This window comes from Solea senegalensis, linkage group LG2, assembly GCF_019176455.1.
Source record: "Solea senegalensis isolate Sse05_10M linkage group LG2, IFAPA_SoseM_1, whole genome shotgun sequence".
Taxonomy (NCBI): domain Eukaryota; kingdom Metazoa; phylum Chordata; class Actinopteri; order Pleuronectiformes; family Soleidae; genus Solea; species Solea senegalensis.
Genome location: NC_058022.1, coordinates 33,543,826 through 33,571,309, shown reverse-complemented (window position 1 = coordinate 33,571,309; position 27,484 = coordinate 33,543,826). Strand labels below are relative to the sequence as shown.

At 41.4% G+C, this 27,484-nt stretch overlaps 3 protein-coding genes across 11 annotated transcripts; 2 read left to right on the top strand and 1 right to left on the bottom strand.

Annotated features, from left to right (window-relative positions):
* Positions 1–189: 189 nt before the first annotated feature.
* LOC122786416 (protein Shroom2-like) lies at positions 190–20,598 on the top strand. Of its 9 annotated transcripts, none has more exons than XM_044052708.1 (13): positions 190–330; positions 838–1,097; positions 2,442–2,495; positions 10,926–11,026; positions 11,280–11,297; positions 11,646–11,768; positions 11,884–14,155; positions 14,297–14,352; positions 15,931–16,548; positions 17,406–17,927; positions 18,184–18,358; positions 18,435–18,707; positions 18,788–20,598. In XM_044052708.1, the coding sequence occupies exons 2-13, from the start codon at positions 870–872 to the stop codon at positions 19,058–19,060; spliced, it is 4,713 nt and encodes a 1,570-aa protein (XP_043908643.1). In that variant the 5' UTR covers positions 190–330; positions 838–869; the 3' UTR covers positions 19,061–20,598. The 9 variants fall into 9 exon arrangements, with proteins under 9 accessions (XP_043908643.1, XP_043908651.1, XP_043908658.1 ...); XM_044052741.1 differs by lacking the exon at positions 190–330 and adding an exon at positions 1,973–2,027 and having other exon boundaries at positions 1,064–1,097; XM_044052716.1 differs by lacking the exon at positions 10,926–11,026 and having other exon boundaries at positions 2,442–2,590.
* A 433-nt stretch (positions 20,599–21,031) lies between these two features.
* On the top strand, positions 21,032–23,205 carry LOC122786460 (claudin-34-like). Its single transcript, XM_044052790.1, has 2 exons — positions 21,032–21,169; positions 21,954–23,205. The coding sequence occupies exon 2, from the start codon at positions 22,141–22,143 to the stop codon at positions 22,831–22,833; it is 693 nt and encodes a 230-aa protein (XP_043908725.1). The 5' UTR covers positions 21,032–21,169; positions 21,954–22,140; the 3' UTR covers positions 22,834–23,205.
* Positions 23,206–23,408: 203 nt separating this feature from the next.
* On the bottom strand, positions 23,409–26,763 carry sumo1 (small ubiquitin like modifier 1). The gene is made up of 5 exons (XM_044052803.1): positions 26,663–26,763; positions 26,241–26,315; positions 25,658–25,735; positions 25,461–25,532; positions 23,409–25,239 (listed from the first exon to the last, which is right to left on the bottom strand). The coding sequence occupies exons 1-5, from the start codon at positions 26,672–26,674 to the stop codon at positions 25,171–25,173; spliced, it is 306 nt and encodes a 101-aa protein (XP_043908738.1). The 5' UTR covers positions 26,675–26,763; the 3' UTR covers positions 23,409–25,170.
* Between the last annotated feature and the right edge of the window lie 721 nt (positions 26,764–27,484).

Here is a 27,484-nt window from a genome sequence, read left to right as displayed (position 1 = left end):
TCACCTGTGTTAAGATACCAAGCTCGTTTTGCTTCTATGCAAATTGAGATGACGCAGCGCTTGTTTTCTGATTGGCTGCTACACTTAGTGCCTGATTAGTGCCGCTGGGGGGCGCAATAACATTACGGATCACCTGTGAGAAGGTACCGGGGCAGAGGAGCGAGGAGGAGGAGGAGGGGCAGACTGTCGGTGTTTGCTGCCCGACACAGAGAGACTCAGAGCGGGACTGAAGACAGCAGAGCGTCCGCCATCACCTGGTCGACCTGTCGTTGGTCGTGTTATTGTTTGGACGTCTGTCCACAGCTTTTGAGCGTGTAACATCATTTACAAGTAAGTTTTAAACGTCGTTTTTACGTAAAACGGTTTTGTTGATGTCGATGTTTGTAGCAGCCCGATTTAACACTTGTATACTAGGAAACCTCTTCGACGTAATATGTTATATTACAGGGACATTTTCAACCAGGATTTTCCTTTGAAAAGACAGTCTAATCAATAAAAGATTATACTTTAAAAAATAATAATTTCACTTTGTGTAAATACTGCATAAATACATTGAATCATTATATTTTTTCAATATTCAACTTACTACTAATTTCTTGTAATTTCCCTTTTAAGTCTAACATAATATTATATCCAATATCATTCATATCCTTTTTTATTTCACTTTATTAATAAGTAAACATGTTTCTACAGTTGCTAGTCTTGATGATGACAGGCCACATTTTGATCATATTAATCAATATCACCCTCATGTATCTGGTAATGTTTTACTCTTATATATAATAATAATTATTATTATTATTATTGTTTATTTATTTATTTTTAACTGTTTTTCAGAGTGAGCTGGCGTTGATGGCGTCCACTGGAGCATGGACGCTGTGGACCCCAGAGGAGCGTCAGCAGGAGGGATGAGGTGGTGGACGGAGGTGAGCAAGTGGCGAGGCCTAGGTCAGAGGAGGAGAGAGGAGGAGGAGGAGGCAGATGAGGAGGAGGAGGAGGAAGAAAGGCTGGTGGAGGTGCAGCTTCAAGGCAAAGCTCCTTGGGGTTTCACCCTCAGAGGAGGCACTGAGCACCGGGAGCCTCTGGTCATCACCAAGGTAACAGAGTCCATGACTGATTCTTCTGTTTACAATTTAATTCAAAGAAAGTGTCCTTCATAATTTCCCAGGTTTTTAAGGGTGTTTTAAGTCATGTAAGGTCACATGACAACAAAAAATAACTACAGAAATGTTTAAAGTAAAGGAATAGAACGGATAATTTGCATGTTTATTTCAAAAATCCTTAGTGTCAATACACTCCCTTATTTTACAAGGTTAATATATGTATTTGTTTCTTTATTTAAATGCCAATCACCACCAAAATCAAATCAATTCTTCATTTTTCCAGAGGAAAACACCAAAAGCGTTGAGATTAAAGTGTGGAACGTTCTTTTGCCGTCTGATTAGATGCACAGTGTTGAATTTAAAACCTTTTCCGTGTCAACAAATCCTTAAACTGAGCGCCACCGGTGTGTGACATATGACACATAAGTTTCAAAAATGTCGGCTCTCATGTGCGAGCTGCAGCGAGGTCGCAGCAGTTGAGAAATGTTACGAAATGTCATGGCGTTGGGTTTGAAGACAGGTTTATTTTGAATGTGCAGCAGCAGCAGCTGGTGTGAAGAGCAGTTCAGTGCCTCAGACCTCCAAATTTCTCAGGTTACAGTCAGTGCAGGATTTAATTTTTAATCAGATTACTCGGGTTTCTGGACAACACAGGCGCTGATGTAATTGGACCCACGTTAAAAAAGCCGCTTTTTCCAAAAATAAGACAGGAAAAGGATTGTTTGTTGTTTAAGATTCAGTGACAACACACTCATACTATCAAACACTGGCAATTTATTTGATTTCCAATGAGATACAGATCATTTATTCTAGTTTTCATACTCTCACCTTACAATTACTCTCATTTTTCTGCCTTATATTTTATTCAGTGTCTGGTGTTTTGGTGTTTGAACAACAGCAGACAACACGATAATGGTTCATTTGGTACGTTATTCTGATTATTTGGACAATTGAAAATAAAAAGTATTAAAGCATGAATAAAAATAAGCAATAATATAAAGAAAAAAACAACTAAAACTGAAAGAATATTAATAATAATTTAGAGTTCTGTGTCTGAAAGAAGTATTATAAAGAAATGCATGTCACATGTTTGTGTTTACCACCGAGCCACAGTCTTTGTCTTTACAGTTTGTGTTTAGTGATTTATACGTTATTTACGATGTCAGATTTTATGCTTTTCATCCCTAATTTCTTGCATATATTATTGTTGACACTGAACGGCTGAACAAAAGCGTATTACAACTAGCTTCCGTTGGAAAATCTCATAAAAACAGACCCGGAATTTTTTCTTTTTACAAATACATTTCCATACTCATGTGCCTGTGTTTGCGTGTTCAGGTGGAGGAGGGCAGCGCCGCAGCCTCGGTCCGTCTCCAGGCTGGAGATGAGATGGTGAGTGTGAACGCCGTCCCGCTCAGCGGCTCCCGTCAGGAAGCAATCTGTCTGGTGAAGAGCTCCCATAAGACCCTGACCATGGCGGTCCGAAGGTACCACAGACAGCAGTGGGTCAAATATACAAAACAACTCGGTCAAACACGAGTATAAGGTTTGACCAGAGTGTGTGCACGCGGTTGAAAACTGTACCACAAGTCGTAAAAGCAAAGCAGCGCCAAACTCAAATGACCTCGGGTTCACCGAGTGATTCCAGCCTTGTAGTGCGAGAACTGTATGAAGTATTTGTTGTTCTTGCAGCAACACTCAGCCTGTTATCTCAAGATTAACAAGATTTAAAAAATGTCGGAACATGTAGCATCAATGTCACCTCCTGTAAACACAGCGCCTTATAACATATTATACAAATACTCCAATATGCCAACACCTGAGTTTAAATGGGATTTTTGTACAAAGTGACAAAGCCCCAGTGTCCCTGCACAAGTGTTATAACATTACTACAAGTTTATTAAGGAAACTACTAAGCTGTTTGGAACGATTGCCCTGTGCACCTGACGCTGATCACTTTTAGGGTGCATTCACACCTTCTAAATCAAACCCTAGTTTGTTTGCTCGTACGTTCCGGTTGGTTTGGGGAGGTGTGAATCCAAACTCTGGTCCGTCTAAAAACGTCGATCTCGGTTCGCTTCAAGTGAACGAAACACAGGAAGTGGACTACACCGACGATTGAAGCTCAGTGACTTATCTATCTTCACAAAAACTCTTCTCAGACTCACACTTTCACTTTGTCAGTGCTGTTTTTCCTGTATTTTTAATAGAACTGCTCTGTAGCAAAGGAAACACACAGTTCTCAACATTTTCATGTTCATTCCACCCAAATATTAATCTGTGTACTCTCATTTTTTAAAGATTTATTCCACAAAAATCTTTTTAATCCATGTACATGCCTTTTAAATGTTAATATATTCAAACAAAATTGCCTTTTCTAATGACCTTAAGCTTAGGGAACAAGGTTTTCACTCTTTTCTGATGCTGTAAACACCACTTTGCAGAATATTCATCAAATAATATCTTATTTAAAATATATAAAAACATATTTTTAGTTGATTGAAGCTACAAGAACACTGTTGTGATAATTTTACTGTTAATTTTCTATTTTTTTGGTTGCTTTTTAGCTCCTTCTTGAGTTGCCGTCAAACTCAAAACACCTGCCGTTGTCAAACCTGCTGCTCCACAGCTGCAGCTCGTCGTCTCAACGATGCTGAATTTAAAACCGGCTGAGACGCGAGTCTCTGTTTGGCTCCAGTGCGTCAGAATCTCCTCCGTTAAACCCAGACTTACTGCAGTTATTTTTTAATTTTTTAAATTTATTATCAGACTTCACTAATATTTCTTATGAAGCCTCTGAAATAAGATCGCTATGGGGTCGTTTGAGCCATGAAATGTCACAGAATGAATCGACCTGTTGATCGTTGTTTCCCAAAACATGAAATAATGCTGTTCTCGTACGCTTTGTCTTGTCCATAAAGCAAAAAATAATACCGTTTCAGTCATGTTTTTGTTACATGGAGCAAAGAAAGCAGGCGTTCTTCACATTTAAGAAACAGCAAACCTGTTTTTATTTGTCAGTGAGCAGATAATGATCCTGTGTAAGGACTGGCTCCCCCCAGTGGAGACATGACTTCACTACATGGGTGTTTCTTGGTTTTATATTTTAATGTGGATGAAATATTACAATGGCAGTGAAATCAGATTTTTAATTTGTGATGATTTAAAGATGTAGACGACAGAAAAAGTGATAATTCCTCATGATGAAGAGACTAGAAGCAGCGCAGTGTCTCGCAGTCTTTTTATGTAACCTTCTAATCTACAATTTATGACAAGAGCAGATTTGTGCATAATATAAAGTTTATTGCTGTTTACACTTGAATTTATAAACCAGCCATTTCCAAGACATTATGTTTGATAAATGAATCACAACTTCCTTTTATGCATGTGTTTTTAATAAATCTTATATAAATGGCTTGAAATAATGAAACAATCACTCGATGAATTGGTTTGAAGCTTTTTTTTTCATGATTAAAACAAGATTTCTGATTGTTTCAGCTTCTTAAATGTGCATATGTTCTTTGTTTCTTTGCTCCATATAACAAAGAAATCATTAAAACTGGGTCATTTTGGTTTGTGACATTTGAGAACGTCATCATATCCAGGTTTGACAAACACTGATCAAGGTTTTTTTTAAAGTTTTCTGACATTTTATGAACCAAACGATTACTCGATTCATCAAATATGAAACAGACCTTTACTTGCAGCTCTACAGTCGTGTAAAATCACCATGATATGAAACTCAAAAAGCTTTTAAATTGACCAAATAACTCGTGTAAACCTCTTTACGGAAGAAAAAGTTGCACTTTTCTCCATACAGATAACATTTGTGTTGTTTCTTCCTAAATTTGGACTTATTTCACGTGCGTGATGTCCCGCTCAGTCACAATCACACCACTGAAATGTCAACAGAGTCTTAAAGCCTGAATCCAATTACTCGCAGCAAAGCCAGAGGCCCGGGCTCAGTTGCGCTGCAGAGTGGGGTCGAGTCAACAGAGAGGAGAAAAGGTGGACGCGAGAACCTGCTTTTAAGAAAACCTGCTTTTTCCTGACAAATGTCTCACTCTGATTTAGTTCAGAGAGCAAACACCGCGCTCACATATAAGACGGGGAATTCAAAAACCTGCTCTCAGACGCCGCTGACTCGACCTAGACGGTGATTGAGCTCTGGCTTCCTCCCCTGTTTGCAGGAGGAGTGGTACGACCCGTGTTGCCTAGGTGAGTTGACACTACTTAGTGGGATAGGCCGTATCAGCAGTGGCCCATTGTTTTCACAGGCTTTGGCTACGACGGCGCGCGCACACACACAGACACAGAGTGAGCGCTCCTGTCTCTTTGGACATGCTTGGTGTTAGAAGATAAAGAAAGAAAAAGGTATTTCCTCCTCTCTTCTACTTCCCTCGTCTGTCGTTTCACCCCCCCGATTCAATCATCGTGTCTCCTGACACGTGGGATTAGATCAGGAGGTCGCTGAGTAACTTTGAAGATAAGGGGGTTTGTCCATCTAGACGACATAAACATAAAAGGTGGAAAGAGAGTGAGTGACCCATTTCCCAGAGGATCAGTGGTGAATACACAGAGGAAGAAAAGTGCTCCAGGGGGGATTTCTTCTTCTTCTTCTTCTTCTTCTTTTGTTTTCTTTAACATCCTGTGGATTTATGTGAAGGAAAGGACAGAATGGATGACAGCATTAGTGCAGGTAACTGTTCATTCTGTGTCTGTGTCCATGTTTTTACGTTAAGACACAGTTCCTATTCCAGTAATAGACGTTTTGCACCAAATTAGAAACTACAAAAACACATTCACAGCGATTACTCCATTCATTAATATATATATATATATAACACAGAAATCATTCAAACTGGATTATTGTTGGTCTTTGGACAAGAAGACATTTGGAAACGTCATCATTTCCAGGTTTACTGACATGAATTGGACCAAACAACTAATCAACAGATTAATGGATTATGAAAATAATTGTTAGCTGCAGCCCCAAATGAAGGCAAATCCTAATCTCTGATTAATCTTTGAAAGTCTTTGAATTTCTGTGTGATTGTGATTTCAAATCCAGGCCTCACTGGGTCCATTGATGGATGATACGTTCTTTTTAATGTGTTTCTAAATGTGGGATTGTGAGAAAACATGTGGAATCTAGTGTTTACGTATTTTGCCGTCGTCACGTTTCATTTCTGGGATTATTAACTGTTGAATCAAAAGTGTAATATTTGCTCCTTTAGAAGCAAAATAACAAGAAAACTGAATGTTTAAGATCAAAACAGAATATTAGTAACATAAATATAGGAAATTTAATATGACAAGAAATATGACCCTGTTAAATTCAGTGAGAAACAAATAGAAAGTGTGAATCCATAATGAATTCATTAGGGCTGCAGCAGTCTGACGAGTCTTACTGACAAGTTGTTTCGTCCATAAACCAGAAAATATTCACATTTAAAAAGCTGAAAAATCACAGAGAACTTCTTTTTAATTACTAAAAAACTGATTAAACGGTTGAATAATGAGCCACTGATGAGTAACCCTAACCGCGTACAGAAAAGCGAGCGATTTAAAACAAGAAAACTGCTTAATAACAGCGTAATGAGTCATAGTAGCAGCAGAGAACGCGTGCACAGGATTTGCTGCGTTCATTTTATGACTGAGCCCCAGATGTTCCAGCTGTGGTCGTCTGTCTCCAGGTTATTCATTCCGGTGACTCTCCCTCGTGTATTTTGGTCTCCCCCTCTCCCCTCTTTTTATTGTTTGTCACCACCAGTGCAGGCGGGTGACACAGTGATAAGCCCAGCTGTGATGACACTGGCACTTTCTATTGTGTGACACTGTGTTCAGAGCTCTGTGTGCGCCTCACAGGCTGCTGCTGCTGCTGCTGCTGCTGCTGCTGCTGCTGCGTATGTCACCACTGAGTTGTCTGATAGAAGCTGGAAGTCAGAAGTAAAGGTTATATCACCTAAATATCTGACTGGGCATCATTTATTAGAAAGTGAACGTCAGTTTTAATGTAAAAATGTTGAATAAAGGACAGAGTAGTTGAGGAATCCTTTGATTTGACTGCATTTGAAGTTTGAACTCAGGGCTGCAGTTTAAGATTACTTTAATAATCTCGATTAACTGTTTGCTCCAGAAAATGTCCGAAAATGTCCCCAAATCTCTAAACGATGATGTTCCCATGTGTCTTATTGTGTCCACAAACCAGCATGATTCAGTTAAGTAAAGAAATGTGAAAAGACTCACATTTAAGAGCTGAAAACTATTTAAAGAAACACTCAAAAAGATCAGATGTATGATCAAAATAACTGATGAAAGAATCTAGCGGTTGATTAATAATCGATTCATTATCACAGCCCTATTATGTGTGGGTTCAAAAATGTGATTCTCCAATTCATATTGATCTTTATTTGAAAGATACATGGACAAATAATACAGGAAGTTTGACATTTCCTGTATCGTCTGCACAAAAATCATGACGTGTATATGTTTGCCTGTTTGTTTGTGACAGATTTATGACGCTGCGTTTGGCCAAAACTTCACTTTAGAGACCAGTTTCATTGTATACGTACAATCTTGACAGAAACAGGCCATCATTTAATTCACAGAGCTGAGCTGGGAGATAATACAAAGAGCTTGTTTTGCAGAGTTTGCAGTCTCTCAACAGGAAAAAGGTATTTGGTGGTGAAGGAGCTGCTCGGTATCTGCCCTTCCTCCTCCTTCCTCCTCCTCCTCCTCAGTCTGACATTGGCTGGTATCTCTCAAAACAGACGAGGGCCAAATCCAAACATTCCTGTCTGCACTGTGTTTTACGAGGATACCGGAGGAGATAAAGGGCAGAAAACCCTGGTTTTTTTTCGGAGACTGAGGAGACTTTAATGTTTGATTTAGAGAGAAAACTGTGGTGAAAATGTTCATTTTGAAGGATCTCATTCCAAAAAAGTCAAAAGAAACAAACACCTTTTTGCCTGTACGGTTAAAATCTTGGCGTATGAACATCAGTAACTGTCAGCTTTATTTGTCCACGCTGTGACAAAGTGAGCTGTTGTAGTGGTGTTGACGCTCTCGGGCCACTCGCAGTCCAAACATTAGATTACAGCAAGGACGCGGGACAGGAGGACAATAACTCCTCCCCCCTTGTCTTAAATCCCACTTAATAATCCCCCGAGGAAATCTCTGCAGCACAAGGTGGAGTGTGTTGGTGTGTGTGTGTTCACACTGGGGGGGGCTGTAGCTCCTCAGTCATGGAGTTGCCAGATTCCTCAGCTCTCGTTTCTGTCACAGTGGTGGGAGCGGTGGTGTCAGAGATCACTGTGTCTTCTGTCCTCAAGTGTTTTTGACGGAGTTGGCTGAAGAGCGAAAAAGTGAAGTGTCCTTTTTTTCCGTGTTCGGGTCACTCGCACACCGCGAAGCAGAGGAGATTCACAGGGCCGGTGAGTCCATTCATTCATTCACTCAGTCAGAATATTTGAAACCTCTATTTCTAGTTTTTTCAAATATTTATACTCGAGATACAGAGTAATTAATAATAAATAGGAATACAGTCTTGCACACCATCTAAAAACCCCGTACATTCAAGTTCCAAAGCTGTTTAAACTGATTTACTACGTCAGGTTTCATTTATTTAACCTTAATGTTAGTGAGTATTTGTATTGGAAACATTTTAAAATCTTTCTGCCTATATGCTCTTGTTTTTATGGAAATATAAATATAAATTTCTTATTTTTAGACCTTTTAGACCTTCTTTTACAGTGTCTTTGCAAAGATTTGCTACTCATCTGACAGTTCATGACTCGCAAAATGTCATACTGGACAGATATTAATGTGAGTAAGGTTTGTTTTTGTCCAATAACCTCACATTTTTAGATATAATGTTTTGGAAGTGATTCATGATGAGATTTGTGTTTCAGCTTCAACGTCATGCCAATTTTAACACCTCAATAAATCCTCTCAATGACAGATGCACTTACACCCAACTGGGTCAGCTGTGTTTTAGTTTCATGTTTTCTTGAATGAGCTCGAGCCCGAGTTTGGCTCCTGTTTCCTGTGAGCGAGCGAGCGAGCACTGGCGTCTCCTCCCCGGTGGAATATCTGTGACAGAGCAGCTGTATCCCCTGACAATAGACCCTCTGCGCTTTTAGAAAAGGCGACATTTGCATTTCCATTGTGCTGACGCTTGTTTGGGAGGCAACTCAACTCTCACTTTTTGTGTCACGCTGAACAGGGGGAGGGAAGGTTTTTGGGATGTTTAGTGATTGAACACTGACGTCCCATTCGCTGCTGACGCTCAGCTGACCGCAAACTATGCTTTTGTTTTAGCGTTTGGGGAAAAGAAACATGTCACGCGTGCAGAAAAGTACTTGTTGTCTGTTTATGAATAGTATAAACTTATTTAAGTTGAACTAACACTAAAGAGTAGTGACAGGGTTTGCATGGATGCTTGAAATACTCGTCGTTGATGTGTTTTCAAGGTTTGAAAAGTGCTTGAAAATACTTAAAATTGTAACTTTAATGTCTTTCACAAGAAATAGACTAAATGGTCGTTAAAATAAGATATAGTAAATCAACTAGTTCTGAAATACTTTGACGCCATGTTCAAAGTCATTGAGATTGACTTTCTTCTACGATCTGATCTTAATGTCTAAAGTTGTATACATGTTTAGATGTTTATGTTGACCAGCAGTTGAGCAGGTGTACTTAATAATGTGATTTATTATAATTCTGCAACGTCGAAACACAATTTTGGTGTGATAATTACGTTTTAGTATGTGTGTTTTTGTGTAAATACAATACCGATATCAGTCGGATATGGTCATTTTTCATCATTGTATCCAATTTTTAGTCACGTTTTTACAAATCTGTGCTTCGTGATATCTGATCCCGTGATTTTAACCAGTATCGGGCAGATACCGATACTGGCTGACACTCTACTCATTTCATCACGGAGACTGGGAGACTGAGGCCCTTGATAGATGGCCAACAGAGATGCCCCACTCTGAGCAAGGATACAACGGGGAGGGAAAATACCTCCCTGCATTCCTGCTCTGAAAGAATGCAGCGTCTATCATGGCCTAGCGGGGTCAAACTGCCAGTCAGGGGCAACTGAAGTTTCATTTGGCTGAGATATTTCACTTTAGTCTGACATTTGAACTTGGGAACTTTGTGGAAAAACTCCAAACACAGTTGTCTTAGTTTGGACTGGTGTCTTTTTAGGATGGGTGATGTCTTTTCAACTTCTGTCTTTCTTCTTTGCTCATATATTTGCAAAGATTAACAAGATAAATTGACCTAATCAGTTGTAAGCTAAGCGGCTAAGCTCTGTACGGACCATATGGCTGTGACAGATCTGTCTCCCCGTCCTGTCATGAAAGCCCTTCACAATTAAAGAGAGGCTCACCGCAGCCCATATGTGGGTTATTTGGCCAGACCTCATTCTGGATCAATGTCTGCTCAAGGATTTAATGGAAATGTAGTCATGCTGTATATGAGCTTTTACCGATTATCCTAATAAATCATCTGCTAGAGTGGCGTTAGTGCAACTTGGTTCCAAGCAGGTCGTCCACACCTTGCAGTGTTTGTTGAAAAGAATCATATGAGCATTAGATGTCTTAGTTTTAGGGAAGGATAACTTGTTTTTTGTGCAATAAAAGTATCCTGGTTAAATAGACACTCCTGTTTAGCCCTCAAACTTTGCTCTACGATCCTTGCCTCAGAAAGTATCCAAAAAAACGTCTTTAGAATGCTTTTTCTGCTCATGGTTGATGGCGATGTGTCCCCCTGCTGTCCCCCCTCTTTTCCCTTGCACTCGCCACCGATCAGGCCAAAATGGTTGATGTTGTATCTCCGCGCGCTATGCCGTCAGAAACCGAAGTACATGTGGCGAGGAACTTTCTCACCAAGATTTTGCGAAGCTCTATGAGGTACCATCAGTCAGCCATGCCCTGTTGTGTTTGCTGGTAGTTTGTGATGAGCCCAAATCTTTTTTCTTTTTTTTTTCGTCGTGTCATATGTGCTAGTCCAAATAAACCAAATAGTTATAAATAGTGTTTTTGTGTTAGTTTTTTATTTTTTTCATATTTGTTTACGTGGTGTTCTGCTTTAGTGTATGTCGTGAAATTAGGGTTTATCATCTATTAAAAGTGTAATTGTATTCCCTTTTAACATGCTGTCCAGGAGGAACCGCTTCAAAGGGTATGTTTAAGTTTGTGTGTTAGCAAAGTGAATATGATAGTAAAATGACCAGTTCCATGTCAGACACAAATCACAAATAGGGAAATACTAAATCGTTTCTAAAACATGCTCTGCAATGGAAGTCCAGGTGACAATTCTACTGCCTGTCATGACATTTAGGATTACGAAACTGACACGTCCTTCTTTTGGTCTTGAATAAGTATGTCACCCATGTTGTTTGCAGATTCTTATTGTGGACTAACAAGCCAATCCGCTGAATTATGTGTTTTTGAAAAACCCCTATTGGAGCTTAAATGTCAAACACTCCCTTGTGAGAGTAAACTGTTTTGTTTGCTCTGTGCCTCGCAGAAAGAATGATCCGGGCTCGCGGCCCCATTCCTGGCACTCCTCCAAGCTGACCGAAGTGGAGTCAGAGCCCGTTGGGAGAGAGGCCACCCCAGCACCAGTCTGGCAGCCAAAACATGAAGCAAGGTGATGCTTTTGTTTGCCACGTGAAACAGGACAGAATTAAATTGTTCTCAAGCATAAAGTAAGAGTAGCTTTGTATCAACATAACTGGCATTTTTGCTCATCTTATACACACCAGGTCCAAAGATTTGTCTACTCAAGGGGAACAAAGCATTCAGCATCAGTCCAGCTCAGTGAACAACATGGAGAGACTGGACCGACCCTCTCACCCTTACCCACACATTCGTCTTTCCCCAACCAAACACATGAGCGGCACTGAGCCTCTTGGTGGACCAGGTGGCAAAAGAGAATCTGGGTTCAGCTGTTTCTCCAACAGCTCCAGCCCTCCTGTTCACCTTCAGAATACATACGCTAGGAAGGGTACCAGCACTGAAAACGTTTTTTTCAAGGGCTTTCAGGGCGAAGGCCTTCAACAGGCTGGGCGGCCCAGGTACCTCCAGCCAACCCTAGGGAATGGATGCTGGGAGGGTTCACAGGCAGATGAGCGGCCTGCTTCTCGGGTTTCCATTACAGGGAAACCCAGCATCAGCCCAGTTTGGCAGGTACCGGAGAAGAAGTCCCAGTCTCCTCCTCCACCTCCTCCCCTGCGTAGCGACAGTTTTGCCGCCACAAAAGTGTTCCCTTATTCCGAGGGGCCAAATGGTCCAACAAAGACTCATGGTAGATCAACAGAAAAACTGACTGAAAAAGACCAGAATAGATCTCACCAGGAAAAGACCTCAGAAGCCAGACGTAGCTTCAACCCCTTATCCACCAAAGATTTTCTCCATCCCGGCACAACAGCTGATCACAACCACAACCAGCTGCACCCCAACAAACTCTTCTCCTTGTCCAGCAATGATGTTAGACAGCCTCAGTATACCCAAATACCTGCCCACCAGAGGCAATACAGCGATGAAAGCCCCTTCTACCTGCAGACAAGATCAACCCCGACCACCAAGACTCAAAGTGTAGGAAGCTACTATCGTAGCCTCCAGGATCTGCCCACAAATGTCTTCAGCCGTAAGCATGTCCGGCACTCCACAGCATCTATTACAAGTTCAGCTGCAAACCCAAACTTTGATAGCAGCGGGTACAGCAGACACTATGCTCCAGCAAGCAAGCATTCAGTCCAGATTGCTGAGCTCCAAGCCTGGCAGGGCAAAATAGAGAACTGGAGGGGGGAAACGGGTAAACTTCACTGGGTAAACAGCAATGAACCAGGCTTCCCATCTTCCTTGAAGGGAAATGTCATGGCAAATTACTCTCTACCTCAGTCCCAAATGCCTTACAGTGGGAATGGTCTATATTATGACCATCAAACGTCTGAACATTCTAATCGTAGCCGCAGCCCAGAGAATGCTGCCAACAGAGGTGAGGGGCCCACTAATGACATCAAAAGACAGTTTCCAACACATCCAGCGAATGATCATAAGATCAATCTTCCAAGGCAGCAAGACCCATGGGTGCCTCAAGATGACCACAGAATATCCCCCCATAAAACACCACTTCTCCACTCCCTGACCCAAGAAAGTAGGATTCTCACTGAAAGGCAACCAGCAGCGATGACCACAGGTGTCTTGTCCACCCAGGATACTGGTGATAACATGTCCCCCAGCGGTGGAAAAATGAATCGGCGCAGCGACCGCTATGCCACAACTCTCCGCAAAGAGATACAACAGAAACGGGCTCAACTGCAGAAGAGTCGCAGTGCTGCAACCTTGACTTGTGATGCAGATGATGATGAGGTAGAGGAGTGGAGATCCACTGAGACGCCTACATCTTCTGGTGTGTCATTTACCAACACCTACAAAGACCACCTGAAGGAGGCACAAGCCAGGGTTCTCCAGGCCACTTCCTTCCAGAGACGTGACCTGGAGCCCTTTGGACCAGAGGTGCCAGTACTTAAAACTTCTAATGGACGGATTAGAGGACGTAAGCGTTTCCCCCTGGCAAAGAAAACACATTCCTTTTCAGAACCTGACAAGATCGATAAAGTAGGAGTGGAGGGAGAGCTTCAAACAGGGTCTTCTGGAGAACAGAGGAAGTATTTTGAGGCCAAACCAGCATTTTCCAGACCTCTACTTAAGTCAAATAAGGTTACCAACTTAGACCATGACCTTGGTGAGATAAGCAAAGACAGATCTCCCTCTGAACGGCCTGAGCAGTCTAACTCTACCACAGACCCCAACCACCTCAGCCCACATGGTCATAAGCAGAACTTACTAGAGCAGCAGAGGCTCGGGACCTTCGCTGAGTACCAGGCCACGTGGGACAAGCAGAAGAAGTCACCAGATGCAAGGATTCAAGGGCGGTATCACTCTGCTGAAAACATCCTGGATGCAGAGGAAAAACCCATCTGCATCCATGAGAAATCAAGATCTTCCCCTTCTGCAGACTTCCATACACAGGTGGGTTGTTTTTATTTCTGAATGATTGGAGAAGTCCATGTTTAAAAACACTCCCTGGCCTCTTTTTAAGTTTGTGTTATTGAAGAGTTAAAGGTCTTGTTCAGGATGAAAAGAACCAATGTTTCCATTCTTGTTTTGAAGAGTATTCCCTCATCATGGAGAGACCCTCAAGCTCAAGAGAGCGGTCAGCATACCAGGTGAGATTTTGTTTTGTTATACAGATTATAAAAGACATTTGCTTGGATAAGACTGAGAAAACCCCAAAAAAAGGTCTGTGGGTACTGATCCAGAGTTTGGGAACCCCTGGCACAGATTGTCAAGTGTGTTTCACATCTACTTGCCCACTCTGACCTGTGGAAACAAGTGGAAATACTTGTCAAGTTCAATGTTAATCTGGAATGTACCCCGAGTGTTGAGCTTTTAGTTTTCCCAACTTTATCTCCCTTGATGTTGGAGCTAATGCTCCTGACTCCTCCAGTAAACTACACCTACATTTACAAAAGGTGTCTGTGCAATTTCTGGAGGTTTACAGCAGGTGGAGAGCGTAACGGTTAATCCCTAAACTGCTGTTGACAAAAAACACGCACTTATCTCTATCTGTTGCCTTCACTGACTTTTTCTTGGTCGACTGGTGAAATCGATCCAGACTGTTTTTGTTCTTTATTGCGTTGTGCACAAGGCGAGGAATGTGACATTTCACCACAAGTGATAACAAACCCCCACACACTACATGATATCCAAGCTGAAGTGTTGCCTGGACTATTTCTTCTTAATGTTACTGAGTGCACCTTTTTAAGCGGGTGGTGTTTGAACAAGATAAACCACTAAAGTCTGAGAGTCTTTGAGCGGTTTAACTTTACATTTACCGTAAAACTAAATCCCAAATTGTTACATTAGAAGACGTATTTTTTGATGTTCTCGTTGGTCCATGTTTCCCATCAATTTCTTATTCTTTCAAATTTAATGTAATTTGAGGGATTCAGTTTGGATTTACAGCAGCTAAAGTCTGCATCAATGGCTGCCTAATTCATTTACCCACAGTTTTAAGTCCCAACAGACCTGATTCTCACAATATTGAACGTTTTTTCTTGATAATCAACTTATTTACACTCACCAGAAACTAAAAAAGTAAAATCATCGTATGTAAATATATGTCATATTACAGAATTGTAATATAAGTGAAGTTAAATTAGGCCCTACCTGAGTCTGTGTGGTTTTTACACTCATGGCTAAAGCTTTGTGAAGCCTCCACCACACACACACACACACACACACTCACTACGACCAGGCGTCACACGCATCTAAAGCTTTTAAATCTGTCAACAGACAGAGGGTCCAATCATATGGCTCAAAGTTGATAGTGGAGTAAACATGGCTGTGCCTTTGCCAGGTAAACAGCTTCTGATGCCTTTTTCCCTGTTGTTGGTTGTTTTTTTTTTGATGAGTCACAGACTTGTTTTCCCTAAACAGAGCAGTGGTTCAGCCTGCAAATGATAGCTGACTCATCTTAGTGTCTTCTGAAAAACATAGTAATCCATGAGCACCAGTGGGAAAACGGTTCAGAACATCAGCTTTATAAGAAAATACCAATTAATGTATTACTATTGTTTGAGCTCCTTTGTAAAGATGAATTGTGAATTAACATCAATTATACTTTTTATTTTTGCTTTATCTCTGTGTTTATGTTGCGGGCTGTTCTGTGTTTTTATTTATTTGTGTAAGACCATGTTTCCCTCAGGTGTTGATGCAGCTTTCTCTTTACTTTATCCTTATAGTGGAGAGGCAGAGGACACACTGCAATACCAACCTGACCACAGCCCACAGTCTGCTCCGTCAGTACCCAGAAACGAGGGCCCAGTACCAGGCCTCTCTGACCACGGGACCAAACCTAATGCTGCTAGTCCCTCCCAAACCACACTCTCCTCAGGCCCTCGAAGCCTTAGCCCCAACACTGGCTCCCAGCCTCCACAAACCAAGGGCCTCCTGCCACCACCCAGGACCCATTTAGGCCCAGAAACCACATCCTCCTCCCAGGAATTCCTCTCTGGCGCCCAGTCGGACCCGGCAGCACTCCAGCCTCTGTCCAGCTCTAGCTCTGACGGCCAGCACCATGCTCCTGCCCAGGTCTCCTCCTCTGCTAGCCCCGCCCCAGTCGGCTCCCCTCACCTCAGTCCAACATCTGCACCAGACATGAGCAAAGGAGATGTGGAAGCAGAGCAGGAGAAGGAGCAGCTGCCGCTTCTTCCCTCCTCTTCATCCCCATTCTCCTCCTGGACGCCCGCTCTCTTCATTCCCGCAGCCGATCGCGCGCGGTCTCCCTCGCCACAGTTTGCACCACTGAGGCTGACGGACAAGCCGCCAACCGCGTCCGTGCAGGATGATTCATCGCTCAGGTAAGCAGCTTAGCCCCGAGTGCTTCGGGTCTCGTTGCCCCCTGTTACGTAAAGCTTTTCCCTGCTGTTCTAGTTGAAGAGGCTTTGGATAACAGCTCCAGGTAAACAAGTTCAAAAGTAAACATGGATGGAACATGAGAGAGTAACAAACGACACAACAGGATGAAATTATTCACATGCTCAGGTGCAAATTTGTCTTGAAGTAGTAGATTATTCTTACTGCGAGTGCCTAAAATGTTAAAGATTTAGCATGTTGTCGATTTCCTCCAGATTTCCGCCCGAGATGAATCAGAGTGAAGGCTGTAATTTTGTTAAAGCCACACGGCTGCTGTGACCTTTGCTGCTCTTCTCTGCAATCCATCCTTTAATTAGACTTGAGGTCGACTATGAAGCGCTGGTGTTTATTAAAAAAAACAAAAACAAAAAAAAAACTTATTTCTCTCGACTTTGGTTTATTGTCCTAACTCAACATGTGTACAGTCATTTGAGGCTCTTCTTATATTTGAACAAAGCTGCACAAATAAAACAAGAACATTCACATAATAATACTTTTCTAGCATATTAGGGAACACAAATTCAATGTAAAGGTCCTGTTATAATTTTATGTAAGATCTTATGTAGACAAACAAACTCAACTCTTCTAAAACATTATTGATAAATAAAGAACTGGATGAGAGAAGGAAATAGAAACAACCAGGTTTAAAAGTTAATTTTCATGCTGTTTTTTTATGCTCAAATGTTGCATTTCCCCCAGTGCAACAGTGATTAAAAAACACAAATTGATGGTTTTAATTTATTTGTGCATGTAAGCCTCATTATTGTAAAATGTTCATAAGTGAGTTCTGTTTCATATTCAGGTCAGAAATGAAGGTGAAGCTTGCAGAAGTGATGGATGTCAACAGTCCAGTGAGGAAAGTCCCTGTGAAGATTGTCCACGCTGACAGCAGCTCAGACCGGGACAGACGTGCCTACCTTCCCCAAAGCAGTGACACCTTCAGCAGCTTTGTGCCATCGCCCTTCATCCCCAGCCTGGGTGCCACAGAGCACCCGGCGTCGTCCCTGTTCAGCGCTTACACGCGGCAGGTCGCACAGGACCGAGGTCAGGCGCCGACGTCGACCCAGGAGTCGGTCCTCGAGTTGAGCCCCACGGGCGCTCGGCACTTGGAAGAGGATGCGAAGCGAGAGGAACTGGCCCGGGACATCATGGGCAGAGACAAGTCCCTTGTGGACATCCTTGACCAGAGTGGCAGGAAGACCACCATGGACCTCATGGAGGGACTCTTCCCCCCAGAGGGGGAGATCCTGGAGGGAGCCCAACAGAGGAGGAGGGCCTCATCCAGCTCCAGGCTGCCCCCATCATCTCCCCGGAGTGTCGACAGGTGAGGGAAAGAATAAAAAATAGCTGCAGTCTCCTAGCTTTTGCAAAGTTATCTACTCCTTTATTTTAACTGTTTGTCTTGATAAAGACAATTTAGAGTTACAGAGTTCAAAAGCACTTTTGTTTACACCCCAGAAACAGCCTGTTCAACCTTCTCTCAGTCTGCCCTCTGGTGGCCAAACGTGTCACTACACTCATATGTTTGTGTTGAAACTGATCTGAATCTGTTCCTCCTCTGTCCTGGTGTGTGTTTTTAGGAGGGAGGAGGACGACGTGTCCGTGTCAGCAGCGGCGTCTCTGGTCCCCAGCTCCTCCTACTACAACACGTCCGCTCCCAAAGCCGAACTTCTCATCAAAATGAAAGACATGCAGGGGCAGCTGGAGGAGCAGGACTCTGAGGACGAGCTGGACGTTGACCTAGCAAGTAAAAAAGTAAGAACACACCCATCGAACATGTACATTTTTGTCTTTTAAAAAATAAATCACTCCTTTATGTTGCTGTTTACAGCAAGAGCTGATCACCAGTCTGGCTAAGAAGCTGGAGATACTGCGGGAGGCACGGCAGAGCCTGCAGGAGGACGTGGAGGACAACGAGACTCTAGGGCGAGAGGTGGAGGCCACCGTGCAGTGTCTCTGTCAGCCCAACCAGCTGGACAAATTCCGCATGTTTGTGGGCGACTTGGACAAAGTGGTGAGCCTGCTGCTGTCGCTGTCAGGGCGGCTCGCGCGGGTCGAAAACGCCCTCGACAGCCTGGAGGACGATGCTTCACCGGAGGAGAAGGTAAACTGCACTGGTCACAGTAGGACTGTCCTTCCAGTGTTCTGGTGGAGTGACTCATGACTCTCGTTTTCCCCCTGTAGCGCACCCTGACGGAGAAACGCAAGCTGCTGATGCGGCAGCACGAAGACGCCAAGGAGCTGAAGGAGAACCTGGACCGCCGAGAGCGGCTGGTGTCGGGCATCATGGAGGTCCACCTGGACGCGGAGAGCCTGGAAGACTACCGGCACTTTGTGAAGATGAAGTCTGCGCTCATCATCGAGCAGCGCAAGCTGGAGGACAAGATCAAGCTGGGGGAGGAGCAGCTGAAGTGCCTGTTGGACAGTCTGCCACTGGAGCAGAGGCCACTGCTCTGATGACTTCACCTGAAGGTGCAACACGTAGCATTTGTAATTGACTTTGTCGTTTTAATGACAACCACACACTTGTGTAGCTCTGTTCCACCAAATAGTTTTTAAGTAGTTACTATTTAAAAGAAAAAAGAAACACTTTTTGCACATGTTGACTAGACATGAACAGAGACACTGGTATTAACTGTAATTAACTGATTAATTCATGTTTTAAATGGATACTGTAAAGATGACACAGAGAGGATTTGTCTCTATGTATTGTTTATTGCAATTTTTTTTCTATTTTACTCAATAAGTGTTTGGCCATGTGTTTAAAAATTGGTCATTATTTACAAAGAAATATAAACATTTATTTCAATAATGAAGGAGTGAAAGAACATCATCCTTTTGCTTGGAGGGCATAAACTGTACCTCCACCTCCGTTTACGTCCAAAAACATTGGATTTCAAACGCTCCAAAGAAGCTCGGGCTGTCACTTTTCATTCGAAATACAATATTATTTCAATGACCTGTTTGAAATGTGTTGCTGCACACCCTTCAGTGTCCAGCAGAGGGCGCTTGTAAGGTTTCCCACAGCACTCAAACACGCTGACAGACTTGTTTTCTTGGCAAATAACATTAGAAAAGAAGTTTTCATTTGAGTTAAAAGCTGCCGGAGCCTCAGTGATTTCACGTTCAGTGTTATGAACACTAGCAGTACTGGTAATAAAGAGGGAGCAGCGACGGCAGTTCAAATCATTATTATTATCATTATAAATGTGTTCAAACGTGCCAGCCTAAAAGAAATCATTACCTAAATATACACTTACCAAATTAAATTCTCAGTCAGTACACTATCAGATCCGTTTGGTTGGATCTTCCAATCTCCTGCCTCGCTTTCTTATTTGTGTTGCTGAGCTGTATTTTTAACGCCCCACACTTTACATTGCTGCATTTATACTTAATTATCACTAAGTATGTTTTAAAGAAATATTTACTAGTAATTTATTGTAGCTTTTTATGAAAATGTCGTTAAAGTCCACTCTTTTTGCAAAGAAAATGTAATGAAGAGTTTGATTCCCAAATCTCATAAATGAGCTTGAGTTTACAATTCAGTTTTTAAAATGTTACCGTCGAGATTTCTTTTCCACCTTTTTGAAGGCAAAACCTTTCTTCTTTCCTCTGTGTAGCGTATGATTCTTTACGAGTAGCTGTCACTGTTACATTCAATGCACATCTCATGTTGAAATGGACCTTTTAATTAAATAAAATTAAATTTAATGCTGGTGGATTTGACTTCAATCAATGTACATTTTCTCCTTTTCTAAAATAAAAGCTGATTTACGTGGAGGTCAGTCAAAAGGTTAGCACTTTACTCTCTGCTTTGGTCCTTGTAGGGGACTCTACATATATACAGTATAATTATTTCTATATATATATATATATATTTAAATGAAGATGTGCCTACTGTGGCCTCCCTCTGCTGTGATCTGTGTACAGCCCTCACTTCTATGTATGCTGTGTGCTCTTTCACCGACATGAAAACAATAAAATGATGAATTGGAGAGATTGCGTCTTGTGCCTTTTATGTCTCATACCTTTTATTTATTCTGGTTTTCATTAACCTGAAATTGGACATTGGTTCCTTGTTGTTTACAGTCAGTGATGATATGATGGGGAGGTTTTACAGCCACATACTGGGAGCTTTTACAGCTCTTTTATTGCACCTGTTGTTTTTTTTTTTCTGTACTTCACCTTAAACAAACATGGGGTTTTAAGATACTGTACATTTTTAACATAAAATGCCCAAATTTCCTTTGGAATCATCAGACAAACACACTTGAGTGATCTGTTTTTAGTCAAAACTAATTTTTTCAATCTTTTCTCATGACTTATGACCTGAAATTGTCAGTTCATTTTTTTTTCATCACACCTGCACATCGTCAAAACAGGTGAGTGACTCACGCGGTCACACAAGGACTCAATTCCCATAACAATGAAGGCCAGACTCTGCATGTGACCCATATCTTGTCAATCATTTGCAGGTGTGACAGGAAGTGGTGTGATCGTTGTTGCATCTGAGAATCAAAAGGAAACTCAGTCACAGCTTGAAGACAAGTCACGAGGAGCACTCAGGTACGTCACAGAATGGAATTATGATGTAATTATCATTTTTAAAAACTATTAATTGGCATTACAGTCATTTATTTAGTTATTGAAGTGATAAAATGGATGATAAACCATCTTGGATTGAAGTTTTCTCAGTGTTGACTGTAACGGTTTGTGGAGAAAACAATATATATAAGCTTTGTTTCCTCTTCCTTGTTCCCGTTTTAGTTAAACTCCTCTAATGTAAACATCACTCTTATTACAGGAAATGGAGAGCATTCGCTATATCATGTAAATATGAATGTAAAATTTGAATTCTCATACATGCAACATGAAAAACAGGTGAGAACAGAAGGGCTGTTTTACAGATACAAATGAAAATCAAACATTTTCCAATATTTAGAGGGACTTATTTCACGACTAAGTGGCACTTTCCCACCAAACAAGGCTTCAGGTTCTTTATTGGTTTACAAGTCAGTGAATTAAACAAAAACAACAACAAAAAAACAAATTATTAGCAAAACATATGATTTATTTGAGTCTATTCATGCCTGTTTCTCTGTAACTGACTGGCATATCCGTGTTTTCATGTGAATTCCTCTGCGAGATTATTTCACCGTGTGAATGTATTTCCTATCAAATTTACCATTCATATTGTTATCGGAAACACTTCTGCTTTGCCTCGCGAAAACGTGTCAAAACGGCCGCTGTGAAAAAAACATTACACCTCAGTATTGTTTTCGCCTGTTACAGGGAACAGTAAAAGAAGAAGTTGTGTGTGTGTGTGTGTGTGTGTGTGTGTCTCTCACAGGGAGCCTCAGGTGCGTGTTTGCCAGGTAACCCAGGTGACAAAATCACCTCAGATAATAGGCGCGTGGAGGAAAGAGAGTAAACAACAAGGAGAGGTTGGTCGGGATCTCAGTCTTTGCATCGTGATTGTGAAGCATCCCACATGACCGCTGTCGATCACCAGGACTTCCTGTGTGGTTCTTCTCCCTATGACCTACTTGGCCCACACAGCCCACGCCCAGCTCGCCGCCTTCGGGGTGAGCTGCGTGGGCTGGACTCTCACCGCTGTGGCCCTTGGACTCATCCCGTGGAGGGTTTGGCTGATATCTGACAGTGAAGTCATCAGCTCCGGCGTGGCCTGGGTGGGCCTGTGGAGGGCCTGCTTCAACACCCACACCATGGTGACCCCTGGCTTCAGGGTCATGCACTGCGAGTACATCGGTCTCTCCGAGGCCTTCACGCCACCAGAGATTGGGGCAGGTCAGATTCTCATGGTGCTGTCTCTGGTGGTGGGCATGTTTGGGAATGCCGGTGGTGTCTACGCCTTGAGGAACGTCAACCTTGGCGTTGAGAGAGTCCGCTTATCGTTCCTCGCCACCGGAGGTCTGTGTCTGCTGGCTGCTGCGATGTCTCTCATTCCTCTGCTGTGGAACCTGAGCTCTGTGGTGACCAATCAGACCATCGCGTTCCCACCGGACTTCAAAATGCCCCAAGCGCCTAATTCGCAGCATGTGGGGTCGGGCATCGGGGTCGGGCTGGTGGGATCGATTCTGATGGTAATCTCTGGGATTATATTCTGTAAATACAAGCTACCACTGAAGCCACTCCAGAAAGAAGAGGTGCACCCGGAGGGCCGCGGGGCCAAAGATAACCTCGCGTTTGAGTCTCTCGAACACTTGTGAGACTGAGATATTCACGATTTCACACGAGAGCACAGAAATCTTAGCAGCTGCACAGGAACACTGAACTGTGATTTATTTCTGCACCACAAACAAAGAGACTCCAAGTTTTGGTTTGATGTGGATGAAACCAACTGAAATGCGGCAGCCACAGTCCTTGTACGATATCGATCTCTTTTCTAAGTTGTTATTAAGCTCAGTTGTAATACCTTATGTATGATTCATTATGTGGTTGTAACGCATTGGTACGGCTCGTCATTTAAATTATTTAATTGATTAATCAGTTCAAATATGGTAGATGTTGTACACACATGTGTTTATGTAATTGTCATCATGTCCATCGCAGTACATAAATAAAGTAATGTTAAAAATGGACCTTTGAGTATAATTATAGTTTTAAAATGCAGGTAGTGTCAGTGCTTGGGCTGTTATTTTATCTTTTTTTCAACAATATTTCTCTTTTTATTCTGGAAAAATGCTTCTACATTTGTCTCCATCACGATCAGTCTGACAGGAACAACAGGAGGTAAAAAAAATACTATTTAATTATGGAATATATGACAATAAAGTACAATGCATTGTTTTTTTCTTAAATATTTTATTCAAAAAAAAGCAAAAAGCTCATCTCCAGAATTTCAAACCATCTGTATCAGTGTTCCTTTAAGTCCCTTTACCTCACTGACATCGGTGTTATGGCTCAAATTACAGCCCCGACCTTTCAGGTAGCGGTGGTGGTGGGATCTCAATCACCTGAGCTGTTCACTGATGCATCACTTCCTTTAGAGAAAGGATAATATTGTCCTAGTTGTCTTGTTTTACTGTGGCAGTGGACTGTACATCACCATTCTGGATTCCTTTACCGAGCAGCTTTAACCTTGACATTACAAGTTTTTCATGGATTCATTCATGATTCTGGAGCTCAGCGTCTCCACCTTGCATCTATCTTTGTTTCTCGTTCATCTCACTTATTTCTGATTTCTTTACGGGGCTGTTAAGGATCTTAACCTTCTCTTGAGGAACTTCAAACAGTACACAGATTGAGAGTTTCAACCAAAGAAAGAAAAAACAAAATATAAAAGCCGCCGTTTAACATGTCACTGTTTGTGGAGTTGCGAGGTCCAAACTCCCGGATGACAGAAACCACACCAGTTAAAAAACACTGTGACTGTCAGTGAGCAGAATCTTTCCAGAACGGGCGTACATTTCAACATCACCACTCAACGAAACCCTCCGATATAAATAAAGGACGACACTGGAGATACACGTGGCATATCATTCAAACACACTAATACTGAATACAACATATACAAGTAAAGCACAGTTATCGTTTTTTTTAAAAAAATGTTTCAAATCTCAAATACCGTTGTCATGTCGGCTCAATTATTGTCAGAACTTCTTTCTTTTTTTTTTTTTAAATTTCACCACGGGGTAGTTCTTCAAACATGGCAACGAGACTGTGAATGAGGTACACACACACACACACACACACACTCAAGTGTTCACCAGCCGTGAGGCGCTGAGGATGAGATATAGACGACATCAGCACATCATTTGATCATTGAGTGAACTCGCCTTTTTCTGCTAAATGCCCTGAATGTAAATAAAGACGATATGTGGAATCAAACGCCTAATGACGCGATGTTCAACGTCTACCTGGGTGTGTCAACTCCTCTCTTATATTTCCTTAGGAAAACAGCAAGAGTACAAATAGTCTTTTGTTTTGCCCAAGTCATCCCAGTTTTGAATCTCTGCTTACTGAGGTAAAGGAATAGGTCATCCAACGTTGATTTTACGACATTGTTTGCTCAGCTGACACAGCTTTATTTATTTGTCCTTAATCTCGATTTCCTGCCACTAAATCAATGGTACTTTGTTTTAAAGCTAAAACATTCTAGGTTTCGTCAGTCTTTCAATCCTGTTTTCTCCAACAAGTTCTCAAAATTAAGCTGATTTTCTTTTTTTTACTTTTTTGGACCCTCAGTGCTTCAACAACTCCTTTAATGCAGCCTGTTCCTGTGTAGCATTATTTGCTTTTGTTGACACCCCAAAAAGACAGGATGAAAAAAGCCAAAAAAAAAAACACAACAAAAAAAAAACCCAAAAATGCTACTGGCTGCTGTTGCTCGAGTCAATAATACGAGCATCCCTGAACTTCAGAGTAAGAGCTGCAGTTCTTTTCCTAGTCCTTTGACCTTTTCCTCCTCCCACGTGGAAGCCCTGATAGAGTCAACTTTGATCCAGATGGTTTGAAACTGAACAAAAATACGGACATACATACAAAATAAAATACAAAATAAGAAAGAAAAGAAAAAAAAAAAAGGATTTAGAAATGCAGGAGGTTTAATCGTTCCAAAGTCCGCCGGTCTGTTCTTGATAAACTTCAATGACATCCTCATCTTCCATCCCCAGCTGACATGAAAAAACAGCAGAGAGCGACATTTTTTTAGATATTGAACCTTTACTAATAAATCACCTCCAATTTCAGCTCAACTGTCACAGAGCCTTGGCAAGTTATAATATATAATAATATAAAATAAGAGTGCAACCGCAGCCTGCCAGTTACTTATATGGAATTTATATTCTGCTTAAAATGTATCTTGTGAGAAATTTATAACTGAAACAGTTTTTACCTCTTTTGGAGTTTGGTTATCTGCAATTCTCTGTCCTTCAAACAGAAACCTTAGCGTGCTTGCTGGGACTCCCTGGAAGAAACAAAATGTTATCAATCCTCAGGCGTGTAGAAGAAAACATTGTATCTGAAAAGCGAGATTCATGTTCAGTGATGCATTTTTGACGGAAAAAAACAAACGCTCCTTTTCCCTCATACCTGTCTCTGGCTGTAAGACTCCTTCAGCTTTTTTAGATGTGTCGTCATTTTCACCTTAAAGTGGATTTCACTGCTGTCCTGTGAGAAGAAAGAGAAAGTTATAATGGAAACTGTATTATTGGTGCATTATGCCACTGTAAACTCCCTCTTCTTTAGCCAAGTACGTTTCCCTAATTCATTTGAGCAGTACCGATTTGAGGAAACTGGCAGGGATTATTATTTACAGGGAGTGCCTTAATTTGTAGATAACACATCGATATTTGTCCTGGCGAATTGATTATCAAATTGCAAGGACGACGATATATAACCAAATCTATATTTTGACCCACCTATTGTATTTCTAATGCAACAGTACGCAACCATCTTACTACTATGTACCTTTTGAAGTATTTATGACCTATTGATATAACATTATGCACTCTTTATATAAACAAGTGTCTACATTGTATTCATGACAGTTTCCACAAAAGTACATATGTGATGTGGATTTCTGAAGAGTATATACATTTAAATAAACTTTGAAGAAAAAAAAAAATCTTTTAAATTTCAGCTGGACAAACGAGCTACTCGTGAGCAAACACACCTGGCCGATCACTTTTAATTTGATGTACTCTCCGTCCTTCTTCTCTCCACCGTCCTGGCTGGATGGTTTTGACTCCTGCACACAACAAATAACAGTAAACAAAACATGTTAACGCCACACGCGTGTTTCAGACAGGCCTGCAGGTGTCACTTCTGCCGATACTGCACTCACGCACCTCTTCGTTTCAGCTCACACATTAAGGTAACGCTTGTTGTTTAACGGCCCAACTTTGTAAATGGACTGAAACCAGAGCTAGCGGCTAAGCTAAAGTGCAAAATAAGCAATGGGCCTGAAGCTACATGAGCTAACAGTAAGCATAGTCGATCACCACATCATGAGACCACATATCACCACTTCACCGCTCACCTTCTTCATTTCGCACTTAACACGAACCAAAAGCCTTTAAATAGTTCATATCTCACCGTGTCTGACATATTTAGCCTCCGTGTGTTATAACGGCTTTAGCGTTAGCTTCCAGTTACAGCTCTTGCCCGATGTTGTTACATATACCGGAAGTGACGATATTACGATTTTTTTTTCAAAGTAAGGTGAAATAAATATCCCACACATAATGTACTTTAATGAAAAATTAAAGACGTAAATAATGTCGTCTAAAATTCTAAATGCATATTCGTAACAACTTTGGTTCATACTATGGCCTTGTGCTTAATACAGGGGTCTAAAACTCACACAGCCTCATGTGGCCCCTCAGTCGATTTCAGGTCTTGTAAACACAACACATGTGTTTTTCATTTCACAATATTATAATAATAAAACATGAGGTTACATCATGTCATTATTAAATGCAACACATCCAAAAGCAAATTATAATTAAAAAACTTTAGAGTTTTATTTACAGTTATCTATGCGTTATTACAATGATTAATATTTTTTTTTATTATTTCTGTCTATTGTTGTGATTTAAATATTAACGTTGTGTCATTAATATGTTTTTATTGTGTGGTAAAACACATTCCATATCGAAACAAACACTTTTACTTTGAAATGTCCTTCTAAATACTGTTTCTGTGATATCATGATCAGATATCGTGATATGATTTAAGCTACAAAATAGTTTTTTTCAAATATTTATGAGTTAATATTTAGGGACCATTTGAATAAATACATTTATTGTACAAGAAGCAGTACAGGTTTTAAGGCTTTTTCATTCCTGCATGTATGCTCGTTGTTGACATAATGTTTACTACTTGATTAATACAAACAAAAATAATTTGTTTTACAGG

Excerpts from the sequence above, each read along its gene's own strand:
- LOC122786416 (XM_044052708.1), top strand. The coding sequence starts at position 870 with ATGGACGCTGTGGACCCCAGAGGAGCGTCAGCAGGAGGGATGAGGTGG. Across the intron at positions 14,156-14,296 it reads CTGCAGACTTCCATACACAG|AGTATTCCCTCATCATGGAG; the intron begins GTGGGTTGTTTT and ends CTTGTTTTGAAG. Across the intron at positions 17,928-18,183 it reads TCTCCCCGGAGTGTCGACAG|GAGGGAGGAGGACGACGTGT; the intron begins GTGAGGGAAAGA and ends GTGTGTTTTTAG.
- LOC122786460 (XM_044052790.1), top strand. The coding sequence starts at position 22,141 with ATGACCTACTTGGCCCACACAGCCCACGCCCAGCTCGCCGCCTTCGGG.
- sumo1 (XM_044052803.1), bottom strand. Across the intron at positions 25,736-26,240 it reads AATTAAAAGTGATCGGCCAG|GACAGCAGTGAAATCCACTT; the intron begins GTGTGTTTGCTC and ends TTCTTCTCACAG. Across the intron at positions 25,533-25,657 it reads AGTCTTACAGCCAGAGACAG|GGAGTCCCAGCAAGCACGCT; the intron begins GTATGAGGGAAA and ends TGTTTCTTCCAG.